This window comes from Mixophyes fleayi, chromosome 2 (genome assembly GCF_038048845.1).
Source record: "Mixophyes fleayi isolate aMixFle1 chromosome 2, aMixFle1.hap1, whole genome shotgun sequence".
NCBI classification, from domain to species: domain Eukaryota; kingdom Metazoa; phylum Chordata; class Amphibia; order Anura; family Limnodynastidae; genus Mixophyes; species Mixophyes fleayi.
In genome coordinates, this window is record NC_134403.1 from 185,128,650 (window position 1) to 185,150,196 (window position 21,547).

General features: G+C 40.6%; 1 protein-coding gene across 2 annotated transcripts in view; it reads right to left on the reverse strand.

Annotated features, from left to right (window-relative positions):
- The window catches only part of TRIM37 (tripartite motif containing 37), a 151,485-nt gene that overhangs the window by 96,883 nt on the left and 33,055 nt on the right, over nucleotides 1-21,547 (reverse strand). For both annotated transcript variants that reach the window (XM_075195073.1, XM_075195072.1), the window contains exons 5-8: nucleotides 15,792-15,879; nucleotides 15,415-15,537; nucleotides 14,150-14,273; nucleotides 13,181-13,248 (exon numbers count right to left, since the gene is read on the reverse strand). In XM_075195073.1, coding sequence (XP_075051174.1) covers nucleotides 13,181-13,248; nucleotides 14,150-14,273; nucleotides 15,415-15,537; nucleotides 15,792-15,879 — 403 coding nt within the window. The remainder of the gene's footprint in view (nucleotides 1-13,180; nucleotides 13,249-14,149; nucleotides 14,274-15,414; nucleotides 15,538-15,791; nucleotides 15,880-21,547) is intronic.

The window sequence follows — 21,547 nt, forward strand, 5'->3', positions numbered from 1 at the left end:
TGGATCTTTTCCCAGGTCAAGATCTGAGCCGCCACCCTCATTGCTCGTGCGCTTCCGGTGCCCCACCCGTTTGTTGACATAAAAGACACTGCCGTCGCATTGTCAGACTACATACGGACTGGGTGCCTGTAAAGTATCATCTGGGCACTCTCTAAGGCCATTAAAATGGCTTTTAGCTCCAGAATGTTGATGAGGAGAGATGCATCCTGAGCGGTCCAGAGTCCCTGGAGTCGTAACTGAAGTACCACAGCCCTTCATCTTGTCAGGCTGGTGTCTGTTGTTACTAAGATCCAAGACGATGGGGCAAAGGACCTTCCCACTGTCAGATTGTCCTGGACCATCCACCATCTGAGGGAAGCCTTTGCCTCTGGTGACATTTGTATCAGTTGTCCCTCTAATCTCAGATGGGATCCTGACCACTTCATCAACTGGTCCCACTGGAAGCAGCGTGAGTGCAGCCAATCATAGGGAATGGTCTCGAAAGTAGATACCATCTTTCCCAATAGACGCACGCATAAGTGGACCGACGGTCTGCGGCAGGTCATAAACCAAGCCGTCAGGTTTCTCAGGGAATGAGATTTGTCCTCCAGAAGGAGGACCTTTTGTTTGTTGGTGTCCATGATTAGTCCCAGAAAGGTCATTTTCTGAGACGGAATCAAATTGGATTTTTCTTCATTTACGAGTCATCCGTACGTATCCAGGATCCTGATATTGAGGACCAGGTGCTAATTCAGTGGGAGAGCGGAGGAAGCTTTTATAAGCAGATATCCAGATAGGGCACTATTTGCGCTCCTCTGGAATGAAGACAGCCTGCCATTAATGCCATTATTTTGTAAACACTCTTGGTGCTGTTGAAAGGCCAAATGGGAGAGTTCTGAATTGGTAGTGAGACGGTCCCACTGTCAATCTGAGAAGGGTCTGATGAGCCTTCCGGATAGGTATGTGAAGGTAGGCATCCTTGATGTCTATAGACCCCATGAATTGATCTGGTTCCAGTCCATTGATGACTGACCTGAAGCATTCCATTCAAAACCTGACCACCCGTTGGTGGTGGCTTAACTGCTTAAGATTTAAAACAGGTCGGAATGCGCCATCCAAACTTTGAAACCAAGAGATTAGAGTAGAACCCGTCTTTTTTGATGTTCCGAAACCTGGCGGATGACTCCAGCGGAAAGAAGAGAGGCAACACATGTAAGCATCACCTCTTTGAGGTTGCGGGGTAAGCTGGTTGCGAAGAACTAACGAGGTTCCAGACTCTATAGACCCATCATGTATCCTCTCGTAATGATCCCCCCAATCCAACAGTCTTCTGAGGATGCTGTCCACTGATCTCTGAACAATAGCAGACGTCCACCCACTCTCACAGCCGCGAGGACGGGAGAGAGATCGTCAAACTGACTGTTTTTCTGGAAGCTTGGGAGATTGACGTTTCGTGGAGGAGGAAGACCTACCTCTATACGACTGTCCACTAGAGGACAAAGTTCTCGGTCAATGTGTCTGGCCCCAGGCCAGCGGAGCCCCCACGAAAGGACTGTCTAAGTGATCCAAACCTCGGTGTCCTAGGTTTTGGAACATTTACAGGGAGGAAGCTGCTTTTGCCTCCTCTGTCCTGGCAAATAATGCTGTCCAGTTCAGGGCCGAATAACGCTCCTCCTGAATAAGGGAGTGATTTTAAAGACTTTTTAGATTTAGTGTCCGCATCCCAGGAGCCATAAGGTTCTCCTGGCCGCTACTGCGGGTGCAGAAATAGTTGAAGAAATGGAGGCTGCATCCTAGGCGGCTTCGTATAAGTATCCGATAGCCTCTTTGAGATGTAGGGCAAGAGGAAGCCATTCCGAATTTTGCAGACCCGCTGCTAATTGGTCAGCCCATGTTTCTATAGCCCTGGCAACCAATGCCGATGAAAGCATAGGTCTGAATGATGTACCTGCCGCTGTGTAGATAGACTTTAATAATCCCTCTATTTTCCTGTCAGTATTATCCTACAGGGTAGTCATCCATGGGATAGGGAGTGTGATGTGTCGCACTAAGCGCGCCACCGGTGAATCAATCCTTGGAAACTGTTCCTAACAGCTGAGGTACTCCTCCTGTAATGAATATAACGCCAGATACCTTCGCGGAACAGTAAATTTCCTATCCGGTTCTTTCCAGGATTCTTCCACTATTTCCTTCAGTTCTACTGATGGAGGAAAGCGGTTTGCACATTTCCTAGCTTTTTTGAAGAGACTTTGATTTGATGTTCTAGTCTCTTCTAGATCCAGAATACCTAATGTCTGATGATTTGCTACCACCAAGTCGTCAATACCTTAATATCTGGAAGACTTCTGGTTCTATGACCTGTGTAGAATCAGAGTCTATCAGTTCACCCTCTTCTGACGATCCCTCCGAATCAGAGAGGGTCAGAAGTGGGTTAGCGGATCGGTGTCGCTTATTTTTGGGTAAGGGTCTTGACGCATCCAAGAACCGGTTTAACTGATCAAGTCCTATAACTAAGGAAGCCGACCAAGCCGGTTCTCCTGTAGGAGGGGGTGTTGTGAGGCGAGGACAGACGGAGCCCCAGCCTGTCCTAAGTTTGTGGACTTGGTGCACCCCCTAGTCCTGCCTGATGCGAGGGGGTCCATTGCTACTGAGGAAGAGGGGAGAACTGCCGCAACCGCTGGAATTTGTTGGTTTAGATAGCAGCTTAACCAATGTCTCAGCCTCCTGTGTCAAGACATTTGCCCATGCTGGCGTTTCCACAAGTGGTGGTGTGCTAACCTGAGCCCTGCAGCAGTCAACACAAAGCAACCCCGGGTCCTGTAGACCCATTGGTAACATATCTTTACACTTGGAACAGGTATAATATTTTGCCTGAGGTGCCTTTCCCTTATCAGACATTTTTTTTAAGGGAACAGTATCACAGGAAAATAATGAAATACAGGCAAGCACTCACAAGCATACAGAGACATACTAACTAGTCTATGACAGTCAAACATTAGTATCCCTGCTAAGGCTGTGTGTTATGCAATTAGTATTCTATAATTTATTGAAAATGCTATTGCAACAACAACTTCATTTCAATATACCCCTCTCTACGATATAGATATAAAAAAGTGGTACTTAGCCTTCCATTCAGGGTAAGATGTCTTATGGAGGTCTGTCAGCAACCCAGTGTCCTAGAAAATGTCTGCTGCTCTTTTTCCCCCGGACAGTTTTAGCGCCCTTGGAATAGCTCACTTGCGTCAGACTGCAGGGAAGGCGGGGGGGGGGGGGGGGGGGGGGCAGCAGTCGCTAATAGTGGATTCCTTGTGGCCGTTTTCCTGGTGGAACAAGTGCCCCACCTCCTTTTCTGAGGCGGGGGACTTTGTATGTTCCAATATGGCGGCTCACGGCCTTACGATTACCGGCGCTCTTTGGCGTTTCTGGCAGCGCCGGTATATTGGTCTTGAATCAGAGTGGAAGCGGCTATAAAATGCTTGTCTGCGTGGAGTAGTTTTGAAAAGAAAAACAAAAAAATTATATCTATATATATCTATATCTATAGATATTTATATCGTATATACCCGTGTATAAGCCGAGTTTTTCAGCACATTTTTGTATGCTGAAAAAGGCCCCCTCGGCTTATACACGGGTGAACTTACCTGGTGCGTTCCAAATGCCGAACTTCCTGTTGGTGGAACGCACATGCGTTCCACTGCGGGAGAAGGAAAAGGCTGTAGCCAGAAACTCGGCTGTGGAGCTTTGCTCCCTAGAGACTCTAGGGCGCAGCGCAGCGCCTGCTTGAGATTTACTGTAGCTGTTCCCATCGCTGCCTTCCTTTTTCGTGGAACTCTGGAGCATGGAAGGCAGGCAACACCCCCAAGTCCCACGGAATCCAGACTGAGCCATAAGGATAGAGGATTTCCGTGGCACATCACATACTGGAGCGATGGCCTAACGCCACTCAATGCACCCTGAACCCCCTTACACCACCAAGGTAATTGTAACATCTTTCAACCATTTAAACATGTTAAAGCCTTTTCACCACAGTGTATAGGTGCGCTAAATACATTTTGGAAAGTCATAAATTGGTTAACAATCCATTACTTAGACGACAAGCAAACAACACACATGATATAAAAATGCATATAGAGATGTAAATTAAAAACATAATAATGAATAAATCTAAAAAAATTACCAGTAGCTGCTGCATTTCCCACCCTAGGCTTATACTCGAGTCAATAAGTTTTACCATTTTTTTGTGGTAAAATTAGGTACCTCGGCTTATATTCGGGTCGACTTATACTCGAGTATATACGATATATATATATATATATATATATATATATATATATATATATATATATATATATATATATATATATATATATATATATATACATATACATATACATATATACACACATATATACACACATACATACACACATACATACACATATATATATATATATATATATATATATATACACACATATATATATATACACACACATATATATATATATATATACACACATATATATATATATATACACACATATATATATACACACATATATATATATATATATATATATATATACACACATATATATATATATATATATATATACACACATATATATATATATATATATATATATATATACACACACATATATATATATACACACATATATATATATACACACACATATATATATATACACACATATATATATATATATACACACACATATATATATATACACACATATATATATATATATACACACATATATATATATATATATATATATATATATATATATATATATATATATATATATACACACATATACACACATATATATATATATATATACACACATACATATATACACATACATATATACACATACATATATATACACATACATATATACACATACATATATACACATACATATATACACATACATATATACACATACATAAACTTCCGTTGCGAGTGAGAGCCGTCGGGCTCTCACTGTCTAAATAAGTGTGCTGTGTCTCGTTAACAGACAAAATTTATTAAAAAAAGGAATAATTCATTCCTTGTCATTAAAAGTAAGCCCAACTCCCTTGGGCACTTAACTAAGACTGGAGAGGCTACAGGGGGTTAAGAGGGGAGGGATTTGTCAGCTTTGATATATTAACAAAGTTGACCTGTTAAGTGCCAACTCCACCTCCACTCTCACAACTCCATGGTAGCAGTGTCCCCCAGATAGGATGAAGAAGAAATAAGTTTTGTTATGTGATATTACATACTGAATGGATGTTCCATAAAATTGTCTTTTAATTACATGTTTTGGTCCGTCAACGCACTGTGGACCCTTAAGGTTCACACATTTTACTACCCTATCTGGCAGATACCAAAACCACATCACCCCCCCTCCCCCCTTTCATGGTCTTTAGGACCAACTTCAGACACCTTCGCCTACTAGGCCATCCCTTTCTCTGGGACAGGGTTCTCGGGCTATTCATATTTATGACCCTAGCACTAGTTCCCAACCCAACCCTATCCCCCATTCTTCCCATCTGACCATTTCCATTGAGACCGTTCTTCCCAGTGGCCCAGTATCTTTTTATTTTCTTTTAAGCTGTTCTAACAACTTCACCTAGTTACTATGATCATTACAAATTGTACACTTGAGGTAAAAGGGTTAAAAACCCTAGGAAAAGGTCGTCTTTGTTCCATTTTATCAAACAGTTGAGGAGCGACATTGTTCTTACAGGAGACTCCGTTTTCTGGTCCACACCATCCTGAACTCAAATCCCATCCGTAAGATTAAAAAAAAAAAAAAAAAAAAAAAAAAAAGGTTTTATAGTTCTTATGGATAGATCCACACTAACACCCTCAGTCGACCAGTCATACTATTAATACCAATTCCAAGGCCTTACGATCTCTCCTCTCCAAACACCTCCTATTTAATGCATGGCGAGTTAAGGAACCTACCGCAAAAAATGTCACCTTTTATTCAGCGGTACACGTGCACACACGCTTGGACATGGTCTTCCTGTGCATTGACCTAGCTCAACATATTCTTACTAGCACATGGTCTGACCATGGCCCAGCTACGGTGGACATCGTGGGCTCAGAATTTTGGAAAAAAGTTTACCTGACAGCTAAACGATAGAACCCTCCTTAATCAAGATTTTAAATCACAAATAGAAACAGGAATACAGTATTATGAGACCAACATCAATTCCTCCATCTCCCATATGCTCCTCTGGGATGCCCATAAAGATGTAATCCGAGGAAGCTTAATAAGAGCAGCTACATATGCTAAAAAAATTAAGAATGAATCAATAAAACCTTGAAGTCTCTAGACATGTAACGAGTTTATATAGGATTTCATAAAACTTCAGGATCACAAGACTATATCAAACTTGTAGCAGTGAGAGGGGAATTAAATCTTTCACTTTCTACTAGAGCGGAAAATTTCCTCAAATACTTAAACCAACTAGATGAAAAAGCAGACAGACTATTAGCATCCAGATTACTATCTAAACTCTCTCTAAGCAATGTACTCCGTATTAAATTTCATTCAGATAATTTTACTCAAGATCCAAATCAGATAACAGAAGAACTTACAAGAATTCTAAAGTAAACTATATAGTATCTCCCAATCCAATGATTCTTCTTTGACACATTCATTACATCAATTCCAATAAAATTCTGGCAATTATGATAGAAACTTTACTTGTAATGGCACTCTTCAAGAAATACAGGCTTTATATACTAACCCCTCCGTGAGGGTCTTGGTGAGTGGGATACTTTCATCACCAATTTCAATCACTAATAACACTCATCAGGGATGTCCTCCTTCCCCTTTGATTTTTGCTCTTGTAATCGAACCCTTAGCAGCTAAAATTCAAACTTCCCCGGATATTACGTGTCTCAATTAACTCCGGAAACTATAAACTTCGCTTATTTGCAGATGAAATCGTCCTCACATTTACTTCTCATCACACCTCCCTTCCGAACCAGTTTGCCATTCTTAAAGCTTACAGATTCATTTCAGGTTATAAAATAAACCTCTCCAAAACTGAATCCCTCACTCTTATTGTGTCGCGCTCAAATCTGAAAATCATTAAAAATATTTGGGAGTCTTTATTAACTCTAATTATGACTATATATGCTGGAAAATTTCCCAATCATAATTAAAATAAGTAAAATTAAAGAAATTAGAGCTACTTCAACAGCAAAAATGAATAATCTCCTGGCTGGGTAGGATAGTCACAATCAAGAGGAGTATCCTGTCCCACCTGCTTTATCTCTTTCAGACTCTCCCAGTGCAGGTACCCAGACCCACTGTAATCCAACTTCATTGCTGTTTTTTTCAATATGTATGGCAACATAAACCCCCACGCACTAGTTTTTCCACTCTGCGTAAAACAACAGTAAATGGTGGCAGGGGCTTTTCAGACATCCGATTGTATTAAATTGATACTCATCTAAGTCAAGCAGTGACTTAATTTTCAAACAACCAAGGTCCTTGATGGAGTGATTTGGAGTTCTCCTGTTGCTGTACCGTACATAGCTTCAACATTATTGGTTTCAATGGGCAAGATACCCCTCTCACTGAAATCACACCCAAAAGCATTCACCACCTGTCAGATATGGGATTACTGTAAATTTTATTTTGAGACCACCTCAACCCATTAATCTACCATGCCTATCTGAGACAATCCACACTTTACTCCGCGGCAAAGCCTTTCTCGGTTCAGGGTTTGGAGGGACAGGGGTATTGAGATAGTGAAGGATGTCTTTGTCAGTGTATTTCAATGCCGATCTTGCGGGAGAGGTTGTTAACCCATTTGCTTATCTTCAGGTAAAACACTGTTAATTCTCTTCTTAAACCAGATATAAGGAGACCTCTCCACTAGAATCTTTGTGTGTGCATTCATCCCTTCAAAATATATAAAATTTTCATCTCCACTAAATAACCTACCACCACTATAGTGGGAGACCGACTTGGGTTGACCGCCAGATAGAGATTCATGGGCAACAATAGATAAAAGGGCTAGATTTACTAAACTGTTGGTTTAAAAAAGTGGACATGCTGTCTATAGCAACCAGATTCTAGCTGTCATTTTGTAAAATGTACTAAATAAAATGATAACTATAATCCGATTGGTTGCTATAGACATTTATTTGGTACATTCTACAAAATGACAGCTAAAATCTGATTGGTTGCTATAGATATTTATTTGGTACATTCTACAAAATGACAGCTAGAATCTGATTGGTTGCAATAAGCAACATCTCCACTTTTGAAACCCGCAGTTTAGTAAACATATTTTATAGGAGATTTCTTTGATCAGGGATGAGATATATTACCTATGGTATTTAGTTTCCACCAGGCTGAAAAAATATATGGATAAGCTTCTGATTTATGTTGGAGAGGTTGTGGAGAACAGGGATTATGAATTCATATTGGTGGTCTTGCCCAAAAATAGCTTCTTACTGGAATGATGTTGCCAACTTGATTAGCAACATTATTAATTTTCATATAACTAAATGCCCATAGTCCTTTCTCCTTGGATCTCCTATCAAATTGTATGTTCAGACTCTTAATGCAGCCAGATGTCTTAAAATTGGTATTTGGCATACATGAAAACAAATCCAGCATATTTAAAGAAAACTCATGAATTCTCCCAAATATGAAATGATTGGTTCATTTACACCTACCCCTCAAATCCCACACCACTGCCTGATCAAAATTGAAGTACATTATCCTTTTCCTATAAATATTAAATATGAATGAATACAAAATCAGATTCCAAAATATTGATCCCCCGGGATTCCCAGAATAGGTCTCAATCCCCCCTACTTTTTCCCCCCTTACCTAGCCTCCATTTAATATGAATAATAAATATTCTCATCTTTGATGTCTCGGTGAACAACGTCGCAGGCATGACAGTGTCGTACAGCTTCCACAACTTGTTGGAAAAAGATGGCCGCCAAGTCTTTACTCATATATTTAAATTAATATAGTCCCACTTCCTTACATCTTTTAACATAACTTATTAATAACTTTCAATTGATACATTTGTCTATATATTTATATCATCCCATTTAAGATTGTTTTTGCTTAATTCCTATTTACATTTTAAGATGTTATTTAAGTTTTTATTGAATTATATAAAAAATTTTATGTGCCAATTTTTTTTTTAGAAATAAAGTATTAAAAAAATAATAATTTAAGTAAACTATTAGGAAAATGCCTTTCTTCTTAGTAACGAGACAAAGACTGCCATAACTTTTTTCCACAAGGAGACATCTGGAGGCAAAATTGAAGTTACTGGAATTGGTAATGATATACAGAGAAACCCAGAGAAAACACAAGAGATTGATCAGGATATGGAGATAAGAATCCCTCAGATTTATGGATGTCAGGAAATGGTCCTTTTCCATTGACTATAACAGAAACCCTCTATCCTGGTTTACAATTAACTTTAATTGTTAAATTTATTCCCGAGTTGAACTATAGCTTGCACTACTTTATTTGCCAAGTTCAGCCACAGCTAAAACTGCTATGTCAAGCCTACACTGTTCGAGATAAGTAGCTAACTCCCATCCCTATGGCTCTACATAATTCTCTAATGTGGTCTGAACATAATATGCCCATGAACCCAAACATGCAGTGTCCTTCAAAACATCTCCAGAACCTCTCTCACGAGGCACCCAAGACTCTTCATTCACTCCCTTGTCATCTCTCGTCTGGACAACTGTAACCTCCTTCTCTCTGGCCTTTCCTTACTACAGCCTTCTCCCAACTCCAATCCCTTCTCAACGTGGCTGCTCGTCTTATTTTCCTTTCATGCTACTTTGCATCTACCTCTCTCATCCCTGCCAGTCGCTACACTGGTATACTTTCTACTAGAGTCCAGTTCAAACTCCTTAAATCACCTCTAAAAAGCACTTACTCAGTACTATCCCCACCTCCCTACATCTCCAGTCTCATCTCCCTTCACATTACCTCTTGCCCTCTACTTTCTGCCAATGACTGCCACCTCTCCACCTCACTCATTACCACCACTCACTACAGAGTCCAAGACTTCTCTCATCCTGCCCCTTCCGTTAAAACTTACTTCCTCTCCAATTAGCCTTTCCACCTTCCTCCAAAGCTTCAAACGTGTTCTCAAAATCCATTTCTTCATCAAAGCCTATTCGCTCTCTTCCTAAGCCACCCCTACTCTCCTCTTCACACTTTCATATTCTTTCTGAGTCAACCAGTTTGTTTACCTCTCCCTCCTAGATTCTATGCATTCACAAGCAGGGACCTCTTTCATCGTGTCCTTGTCACGAGCACCGCCGCGACTCAGTTCCTGCTTCCTCTGACGTCCCGGCTGTCGCTATGGCAACCGGGACGTCACTTCCGGCCCGACCGTTGCCAGGGCAACGGCTGGACGCCAGGAACTTTACCCAGGCGCTCTGGGCGCAATAAAACAGCTGGGCACATGCGCAGTCTAGCGCAACCTATAGGAAATTAATCAGGCAGGGGCTGTGACTTGTTTCAGAGCTAGGCTCTGATTGGCTAGCAGGGGTATTTAGGGCAGTGAGGACTGAGCCTCACTGCCGGTTATAGCGTTCTGTCCTCAGTTCTGCTACCTGCTTGTGCTCCCTGTTTGGTTACCATTACCGTTGATTGACTACCCGTTTTGACCTCTGCTTGTTCCTGGACCTTTGAACCCTCGCTTCTGACCCTGACCATTTGCCTGTACTCCGAAATTTTCCCCCTTTCGCTTGTGCACCTGACCTTTCACCTGTCCCTGGATTTCGTACCTGTGCTAGTGTCCTTTTGACCTTGGATCTCTTCCTCACTCCGGCCTGCCTATCACTCACTCCTGGATTCTCCTTTAAGTCAGTACACGTTGCTCGACCCTCGGTCGGTCCGCAGCCAAATCTGTCCCCACCACTAGGGGCTCCAGCAAATACCGGGTCTTCAGAGTAGTTCCCGAGTTTCACTGTACTGGCTTGGGAGTTCCTAACAGTCCTCCTCCTTTCACTACTTAAGCTAGTAGTGAAAGGAGTAGTGTATTCCCTTCTATTCTCAACCAGTGGCTCTGACCAAGGGAGCAGTTCATTTTTTTCCTCTGGATTCTTTTTCCACATTCCTGGATATAGGCTCAGATTGTGCTATTTTGCCCAATACCTCTAGTCACTGTTCGGGACTATTCCCAGGAGAGCACTGTATTCCTTGCAGGCTTAGCTATAATATTTACAAGCTTCCTTTTGCCTTTCATATTCAATGATTTAAGCCAAATAGAAACATTTGGGGGTATTCAGTTGTTTACTGAGATCGGGAAAATACTCGCGCTCTAAAACTAATACCGTTAATATCTCGCTGGATTTCAGCTCGCAGCTCCCTGAGCTGCGAGCTGAAATCCAGCGAGTAAATTACCGTATTAACGGTATTTACACGCAATATTACCGTATTACCAGTAATATTTTTAGAGCGCGAGTATTTTCCCGATCTCGCAAACAATTAAATACCCCCCATTGAGTCACAATGACCACTTGTGGTAACTTCAATAAAGATCCCCAGAAATAACTGTTCCTTATGAAATAAAAAAAAAAAAAAAAAATGTCTTGAGCAAAAACAACATCCCCATTTCCATAAGGGAGTTTACAAATAATGGCCAAGAGTTCAGGTCAAGTCACCTTGGAATAGTAAAGAGAAAATAAAAGTTCAAATAGATGAAGATGAAGGGCCCACGTGCAGATGAGACATGGTACTTGATTCTGTGTCTCTCAGTCCCAGGTAGGAAGCATGGTGACCATGCCTATAAATTAAAATGCAAAATTTTTGATGGACTGTACTTACAGGACTGTAAAACTCTGAATCAACATATAAGGGGTGCGACAAAAATAACAACTAAATACAATATACTAAAATTGGAAATACTGGATAGTCGTTTCCAAATAAGGTGCACATATACTCCCAAGAGTGGTAGGATACCAAAAATAAGGGTATTAAAACATCACTTTTATTATCTTTGGTAAAATAAAGTAAAAATAGCGAAATATAAGTGTTTGTGAATACAAGTGAAAAAATGTGAATAGAAAAATCGCTGAAAGCACTATCTATATTGATTCTAGATATTCATATGGCTCAAAGTGGGTAATCTGTGAAAGGTAAGCTAAATCGGGCTCCTATAGCGGTCAAATCCCTATATAGTAATAAGCCCTTTGTAGCAAATGTATGCTCCTATATAGCAGTCGGCTCCCTATATATATCTCGCTGAGAACAAATGTATCTGTATAATGCTGTCAATTAAACATGCTATTCGTAGAGAATAGGTAGCTGTCTCTCTATTGCTTTACACTAGCTCTGATCTGGAGGAGCCCGGAGTCCGCAAATGTTTCCTTAACCATAGATCCGGACACAAGCAGCCATCTCCCTGAACAAACATATGCAGAACAGCCCACACTATCGCTACTTATGTGATATACCAATTACGGGGGGTGTATTGCTGACTGCCAGCCGTTTGCTCCATGCTAGCTCTGGATTTAAGGAGCCTGTAAATAGCAACACAGAAATCCTACCAAAATATACACTGGATCAAAGTGCAAGCAGCGATAACGCCAACGCGCGTTTCGCTATGCTTTGTCAAGACAATCCGACTTGTTCATTTGACAGGCTTTTTATACTCAGATTTTTCTATTCACATTTTTTCACTTGTACAACCACTGATAACAGGTAACAGAGAAGCTGGCCTGGTTCATATGCTGGCCTCAGACTCATTGTTGCCAGTATTGATGGAAGGTGAGTTAGGGCCAGCATAAGAAAGCCAGCTTTGTTGGCATATTTGGTAGGGGGAAAACCAAGCTTAGAACACGTAGGAGTGGAACAATGAAAAAAAAATGAGAGGATTTCTGTTTGCTCATTCTATTCCATTATTGGCCAGAATGTATGAATCTTTCAGCAATTGGAGGAAACAAACATAATACCTGAAGGCCTACCTGAACGTGGCCACACATTCTGAAGGAAATCATACACATTTTTACAGCCATTTCAAGAGACAAACTTTGGCTAGGCTGTCCACACTCAAAACTGCTTACTCTATATGCTAGTAATTAAATCAAAATGACAATATATTGTACTGTTAAATTGTATTACTGCTATAAATCTATATTTTCTAATGCCAAACTTTTATTATTCACCTGATGCTCCACTTCTTGCAAAAGTGATTCCAGTAGCTCAGTTTCTTGCGTCAGAGAGGTCTTCTGGCCTAAAGATGAAAACAATATCAAACTACATAGTTGTATAGCTGCATCGCCACTTTTTTTTATTACAATGTATACAGCTCCACTTCTAAAAGTCTGTGAAATAATCTCGGCACTGGCAGCTCTGTAGTTCCCAAAATACATGGTTGCTGACTACCAAGTATGCCGGATGTCTCTGATCTCCAGCAGTCAGTGGGAGACAGAATTCTAACTAATCACAGCGCTGGTTAGTTCAGGTAGTATTGCAGGCTGTCTCTCCTCTATTGATCACTGAGCAGCAATCTGCAATGAGTATGGCAACAATACTCAAAGAACAGCGGTGCCAGGTCAGAGAATGCTTGGTGCTTCCAGACAGTACTTTGTGTTTGTTACTAGTCAAATTCTGCTGGAAAATTGTCAAATGAGTGCTGCATAAAGTTCTGGTCAAATATGTTGTAACAGTGATAAATGAAATACAATAAATACTGCTCTGCACTCTGGTTTACTCCCTCAATTTCAATCTTGTCACTGTACTAAAAAAATACATATAACTGTTATAACTAGTTAGTTGACAGAGCGGTCTATATTCTATGCAACCCAAGGCAGACCAATTTAAAAAATGGAGCAAACAGACTTAGCTGCTGTGCAAAGCTCGAGTGGAGGCATATTCAGACTGAACAGTTATAAAGCTCAGTGATTTCAAATTGACTGAAACAGAAAAATACTAGATGGATTTTAGTTTTATGAAAGAATACTTTGCCATAATAGCTAAAAGCACAGAACACAAAAGCAGTAAAGTATCATTAATAGACAGAATAGGGCGGTAAAAACAAACTAGAAATCTTAGAAGCTAAACAGGTCTGTCAGTGTTTTTGTTGACACAAAAATTAAATTTAAAATGTTGCTTCCACCACTTTTTTACCATACCCATGAGTGTGACAAGTTTGTTTTTGAGTTGAGTGTCGAGCCTAGCAATCATCATCTCCACAGCATTGCGGATCTCTCTAACCCGTTCATCCTTAGCACCCCGTACAGCCTCAACATTCCGCTCCTACAACACAAAGTGACAATGTTTGCAAATTTTAATGTAAGCTTTTTGTTTAATAATTGAAGTTCAGCCTAAAGATTTCCAAAACATATTTGATATTGCATTCCTAAAAGTTAAAATCTCTGGTTTTACAGTTAGCATGGAACAAATACTTTTCCGAGCAACACCATTATAGCAAATAACAATATCATATAGATTTGGATTCTTAGATCAACTCTAGAAAAAAAAATGGCAAGCATGGTGTAGCAAATTAAAAATATTGGGCAATGCAAACTAAAACAGATATCTGTATGTGGACAAATGTGTATATATTTTCTACATAAACATTGGTCTATAAGATTCATGTAATATTTGGAAAATTATATTTTGCTTCTCTCCATATAAAAGGGCATAGATATCGCCAATACCTAATACACAGTATAATTAAAACTTACAATGTACTAAATGTTTAATGTATAAGTATTGTAGAAAATCGTATGAAGATTGCCTTATGCATTGATTTTGATTTTGGCTATGCCATGTTTGATAACAAGTAGATGTTCCCTTAATGGAAACAATTCCCCCACAATTCAAATTTGCATCTCCTATTATCTCCTTTTTGTATTGTTACATGATTATCTGATGCATACATTCGTTATTTATGATTTATATTGCCATTTGAAAATTATATATATTGAATATCTACTATGTGCTTTGTGTTTGGAAAATGCATATAAAAATTTTTGTTGCTTTTTTTTTTTTTTAAGAAAGTGAGGGTATAGACATCACTTTATGTTCTTCTAACAGTTAGCTTCCTGGCCCTAAGGTATGTTTTCTTCCTACTAATACACTTTATACCAACACATATTTTTTCTCTCCTTCCATCATTTCCATCTTTAGATTGTAATCTCTCGTAAGCAGGACTCCACAAGTTCTCAATGGGATTAAGGTCTGGGGAGTTTCCTGGCCATGGACCCAAAATTTAGATTTTTTTGATCCCGGAGCCACTTAGTTGTCACTTTTGCCTTATGGCAAGGTGCGTCATCATGCATTTCTCCCCAGATAAAAATGTAGAAGGAATAAATTATATTACACCGTTCTTTTGTTTAGGATAAGTGTTAAGCAGAAAACAGTAAAATGCCATCAATGTATAATGATCTCTTACCACTTCCTGCACAAGACTAATTAACTCCATTAGCCGTCTGCGAAGTTTGGCCACCTCTTCATTTACTTTTGTGACATGCTGCTCATAGATTTCAGCAAGTGGTTTGAAAGTATGTCCTCCATGCTAAAACAACACACACATAATTATAACTTAGATTTGCACTACCAAGAGGTTGGCCGCCCTATAAAGTGCATTACATGAAAAATGGCAGCACAAAGTGCGAGGTGTACGAATTCAATTATTTAAACTATCTGTATTTGCCTGCAGGTAAAATAAGCTATAGTGTGACACTACTAAACAAAACAAAAAACAACAACTATACATAAAGTGAATGAACAATGAGATATACCTTTCTGCTATAAAAATAATCTACTCACCATTCCCCCCCAAAGAGCACATTGATGACAGATGCAAATTTTACAAGTCCAACAAAATACACTAAGTTTTTCATGATGATTTTCACATCTAAAAAAAAAAAGAAAGAGTACAAATTTTAATCGAAGTAAATCCAAATTTTACTGTTGCAAGAATCTAAAAGAGGGTCAAGTGAAAGCACAAAGTACATCTTCTATGAAATGTGTTTTTATATATTGGAACAGTTAATTATCTATACTTCACCAGACACCAAGGCTTGATCAATCTAATTTCATTTGATGAACACCTATATCCTAATTATGTTTACATGATCATTAGTTTTCCTTTAAACACATCTATGGTTAAACATTACTCAGCCGAATAGAGATAGGAAAAGAACCAACACCCCTAAAAGTTATAATGTAACTCATCCTTTCCTTTCTTGTTTTTTGAGTGATTATTCCTTCCTTGCCCTTCAAGGAAAATGACTGTATAAGCATAATTTGCATATTTCCATGCAAGACTCCATGACAGCCCCATTAATGTGATATACAAAAGCAATCAAATTATGAAGGGGGGAGGGGGCCCAAATAGAATAAATGAACCTAACAAGGATCAATTCATGCACATAAAAGATTTTATTGATAAACTTGTTAATGAATCTTCCTTCCACATTTAGTGTACTAATAAGTCATCCAGAAGGTAATGTCTGGAGAACTAATGACAATCCTGATCGGTTTTTCAAACATCCTTTGTTCTGGAGAAACAGATATTGCTCTGACCAGATCCAATGTATGCATTGTTTATGTAATGTTTTTGCTCTTTCATTAATTGGCTCTGCACACTACTGGAAGTACAGTTTATTCATTAACACGAAACTTGGAAATTACTTTCAGCAAACATGCTGGATTTTTACATAGTATCACTTTAGTGGTTCAATTAATAATTTCTGAACATACTCCAATAAAGATTAAATTGAGAAGACACATGCTTGAAGAACCCAATAACAAATGGTATAATCTCTATGGTCTGATCAACCCCTTGATAAATTTTGCTGGTAAGAGGGGACAGGTTATAGCTACCAGTTCAACAAAGTCTGATAAGAAAAAAAAAAACTGTCTATACAGTCTACTATAGATTGTACTATTCCCCTGCAAAACCACCGAAAATGTGTCAAACCTCTAACCTGAACTACTGTCGAAATTGTGGCCACAAGTATATGGTCATTATATTATCAACTTGCTGGCAGAACAATTAATACCAAAAGATCTTTGGAAATTTCTACTCTCCCTTGAAAGACCAAACTGAAACTTGTATACTTATACGAAAAATCCATTTCTCTGATCCCATTTGGGGAACACTACTACCATGGGGTTGTATGCAGGGGGGGTTTCTGGGTCTTCAGAAACCCCTCCCCTCCGTTAAAGAAGGGCCCTACATATTGGCACTGTACTATATAGCAGCCACGGCGCTGTCAAAGAAGCGTCCGCGGCGGTGCTGTATTGTATACAGAGCCACCGCATGCGCAGCAGCTCTCTCGCTTTTTTTTTTTTTTTTCCCAGTGGAGGGGAAACCCCCCCGTACGCCCCTGGTATGAGGGGACCACGAGTAGGCACTTAAAATAGTTATTTGTTCAGTATAACGTGTTGACAGAACACCTACCATCTGCAACCCCCTGTAGCTCCTCAGTGTAAATAAAAAGCCCCAAGGAAGGTGATGACAACAAGCAACCTGAAGAAGAGTGGAAGGGAGGGAATGCAGTGTACCCCAGATGAAATCAGAGAAACGGATTTATTGCAAGTATAAATATCTCTTCTATTTCATCCAATGTAGGAGACACTGCTACTATCGCGATGTTCCAAATCAACCCCTTAAAAGGAACGCTCTAATAATCTGACATGCAAAAGACTGTGGCCAAAACTGGCACCAGGAGACAAACACATGAAAACTAAAAGGTGTGGATAGAGGACTAGGTGTTTGCTTGGCAGATCTGACCCGCCAAAGCTCAGTTGCGCGCAGCCCAAGAGTCGCCCACAGAGCAGGTGGAGTGGTCAGCAATATGATTAGGCACCGGCTGATCGGAACTGACATAGGCCTGCTTGATAGTGAACCTAATCCACCTGGCTATGGTTTGTTTGGTAGACAGCAAGAACCTTTTATATGCATTGAACAGAAGAAAAAAAAAAAAGTCAGTCCGCCAAATGACTGACATCTGCTCCACATAAATGGAGTTTGGACAACATTCAAGGAAACGGGAGCTGTGACCTGAAGAGGCAGCCGCCTACTGGAAGACAGAAACTACAAACTTCTGATTCATTTGGAACCTTGAAACCATCCTGTGCTGGAAAGAGGGAATCAAACTCAACCCACCCGTCATCGTGGAAGATGAAATTAGAAGAATGGCAGGAACGAGCCCCGAGCTCCGAAACTCAAACTCACCTTGCTGAAGTTATGGCCAGGAGTTAAACCATCTTCCATGTCAGGTATCGAAGTTCAGCAGAACTCAACGGTTCAAAAAGGGAACCTCTAAAGTATCTCAAGGACCAAGTTCAGACCCCAAGGTGCCATGGATGGCACATAAAGGGGCAAAGTCCCATGAAAAAAGGTCCGCACCTCAAGAATATCCACTAGTCTCTTTTGGATAAAGAGACAGGACCGAAACCTGCACTTCCAAGAAACTGAGGCAAAGGCCTTTATCCAAGCTATCCTGTAGAAAAGCTAGGAACGGGAATGCCAAAAGGTAGCAGTGTGGAAAACTATACACTCACAGCAACTGTAGGTACGCCACACCTGGTGGTAAATACAGACTGGTTTCCTGCATTGTATCCACTAGTCTGGTGGACAAACCCCTGAATCACCAGATACTGTCCTCAACAGCCACGTAGTTAAAGTCAGCAGAGGCAGATCTTGGTGTTGAAATGGACCCTGCAAGAGGAGGAAGTCGCGAAGAGGCAGACGACACCCCAGAACCACTGGCATGCACAAGATGTCTGTGTATCAAACCAGACAGGGCCAGATCGGGAGCAACCAGGTTCACTGGAAGCCCTCCACGCTTGACCCAACCAAGGAAGCATTGGGATGGGAGGAAATGGGTATCCCAACAGGAACTACCACAACAACAGTCAAGGGATCCCTGGTCCTGGAGCAGAACCTAGTCATCTGACTGTTGCAGCAAAATGCCACGAGGTCCACGACTGGAGGACCCCACTTTTGGACCAAGCATTGAAAAATCTCTAGATACAGAGACCACTTCCCAGCAGTAGTGCTGAAACAGTTCGCCTGCCAATTGTCCACAACCAGGATGACAAGGGCAGATATCACCATAACGAACAGGTCCACCAAGGCCAATACCTGAGCAGCCTCTTGCATTCCTCTGGCACTCCTGATGCCACGCTGACAGTTGACACATGCCAAGGACCAGCAACATGGCTCTGAGCTCTAAGAAATGTTTGGCAGAGAGACCTCCCGAGTGGACTATAGACCCTGTAAACAGCAGTGAAATACCACAGCTCCCCAGCCCAGAAGGCTGGTTTCTGTGGAGACTATGATCCAAGACCACAGGGCAAAGGACCTGCCCATCGTCAAGTGATCCTGCACCTGACACCAACTAAGACGCACCTTGGGTGATAAATGAAGTGACTGGGAATCAAAGTGGAGATGAGAGCTCAACCATATCTTCAAGAGGCCCCACTGAAAGGTCCAAGAGCAGAACCGGCCGCAAGTGTGAGTTGAGACCACATGCCCAACAGCCACATGAAGAGGAGCACGGAGGGCGATGTGCGGTCAGAACCCCCCTCACTGATCTGGAGGGAGTGCGTCTTGCTCTCTGGCAAAAGATCTTCTGTGCCTTAGTAACAAGGCCAAGGCATACCATGTGTTGACAGGGAACCAAAAGGGACTTCAGATAATCGATAATCTAACAGTGTTGTTCCAGAAACAAGATGGTGAGTGAGAGATAGCTTCTCAAGAGTTGATCCAAGTCTGCTTTGATCTGTAAAAAGTCCAGGTAAGGGATGATGCTTACCCACAGGGAGCGCAATCCAGTGGCAATAACCTCCATGATCTTTGTGAAGACCCATGGTGCCAAGGAGAGGTCAAACGCTGTCCTCTGTATGCCCTCCTGTGGCACCACATCGACTTTCCCCCAGATAATTTTGTGAGGTCCAGTCTTGTGTCAAAACACTATTCACTTTCAAAGGGTATGGACACAACTTTACTTTTAGAGTATCTGTAATCCATGAACAGTCACAAAGCTCTTCAGGGTACCATGGTAGATGTCATTGCTATGGCAAATGATCCGATTAGAGTCCATTGAAGCTTTGCAAATTCATTCTATTGCCTTCTGCATTACCTGGACTGTCTTCAAAAGATTACTTTTCACACTATCCTGGATGTTCGTTTCAAGGTCATTACCCCAAATATGAAAAGCTGTGGACAGTGGTAACACTGGTTTCAATACTACATATGTGGAAACATGAAGCTTTCAATCTTCTTGATCACGCAGTCTCTCAGCTGCATATGTAGTCCACCGGTAAAGAATAGCAACTCAATACCAAACAACCTTTCATCTTCCAGGAATCAAACCTCAGACTCAACATCCCACCTCCCCTCAAATGGTAGGGTCAAATTTCCACTGTGCTTTCCTCTCCCGAGGTAAACTCCTGCCTCTCTCCCTCTTAAACATTGGTGGGTGCTGGATCTGGGGGTTGACGGAGACTGTGCTGATGTTCTGGCTGGAATCTCTGCTCATTTTTCCTTGCACCCATAGAGATGCAAAAAAAAAAAAAAAAAAATAGGAGGGAGATTCCCTACTGTAATGGACGGCAATATGTGCAGCTAGATATCGAAGTGATGTCTGGCGGGCACATCGCCTGCAAATGAATTTCCCCCAAATAGTCTGATCTTCAAAAGAATTTGATGGGACACCCATTTCTGGAAAGATTGGTAACAGTCTTTGATATTCTCCATTTGTAAATCTTTTTCTCACTGTAGAATGATGGCCTTCAAACTGTTTGGTCTTATAACCTTTTCCAGACAAACACAACAATTGTTTTTCTGAGATAAATGCAGATGCCTTTTCCCCTTGACATTTTGTTAACACATACCTTAATGCTGAAGACCAAACTGTCAAAGATTCTGCTTTTATATGGAGTTGGCAATGAAGTGCACTTATTATCACCTCCTAGCACAAATTACTTTCTATATTGATAGAAGGATGTACTTTTTCACATATGGCTTCTTCATGTTCACTTAATTATTTTTGGATGAATCATGATTAGGCAAAATCTGTGACTAGATGTATCATATTTGAGGACTCTAAAGGGCTATATAATTATTTATAGGGTCATATAAAAACACAGCATGCACTTCTGTTTTTCATAAGATTGTTCATTATAACAATGAAGTTTGTTAAACAGTATGGCTTAGAGTAGATCCACCACCTACAAATTGTTGAGACAAATATGCAACCTTTCAATTTGCGTGGAACCAGTGACATCACTGAAACAATGCTCAACGAATATTTATCAGGCCTGACTTATGTTGATTAGGTAATTAAACCTTGTGAATTGACCAGGAATGAGTCACAACATGCAACACTTCAGGCCTTATTTATAGTTAGCAGTAAATCCAATCAGAATGTGGAATTTGTACCTTGCCAAAACTATGTTGCACTGCAGTGGGATGGTCGGGACAAACTTGAAAATGTTAGAACACGTCTATTTTTTGGGAGTAGGGTGCCTCCTGGCTCAACCCTAAATCACAGTGCAAAAGCAGGCAG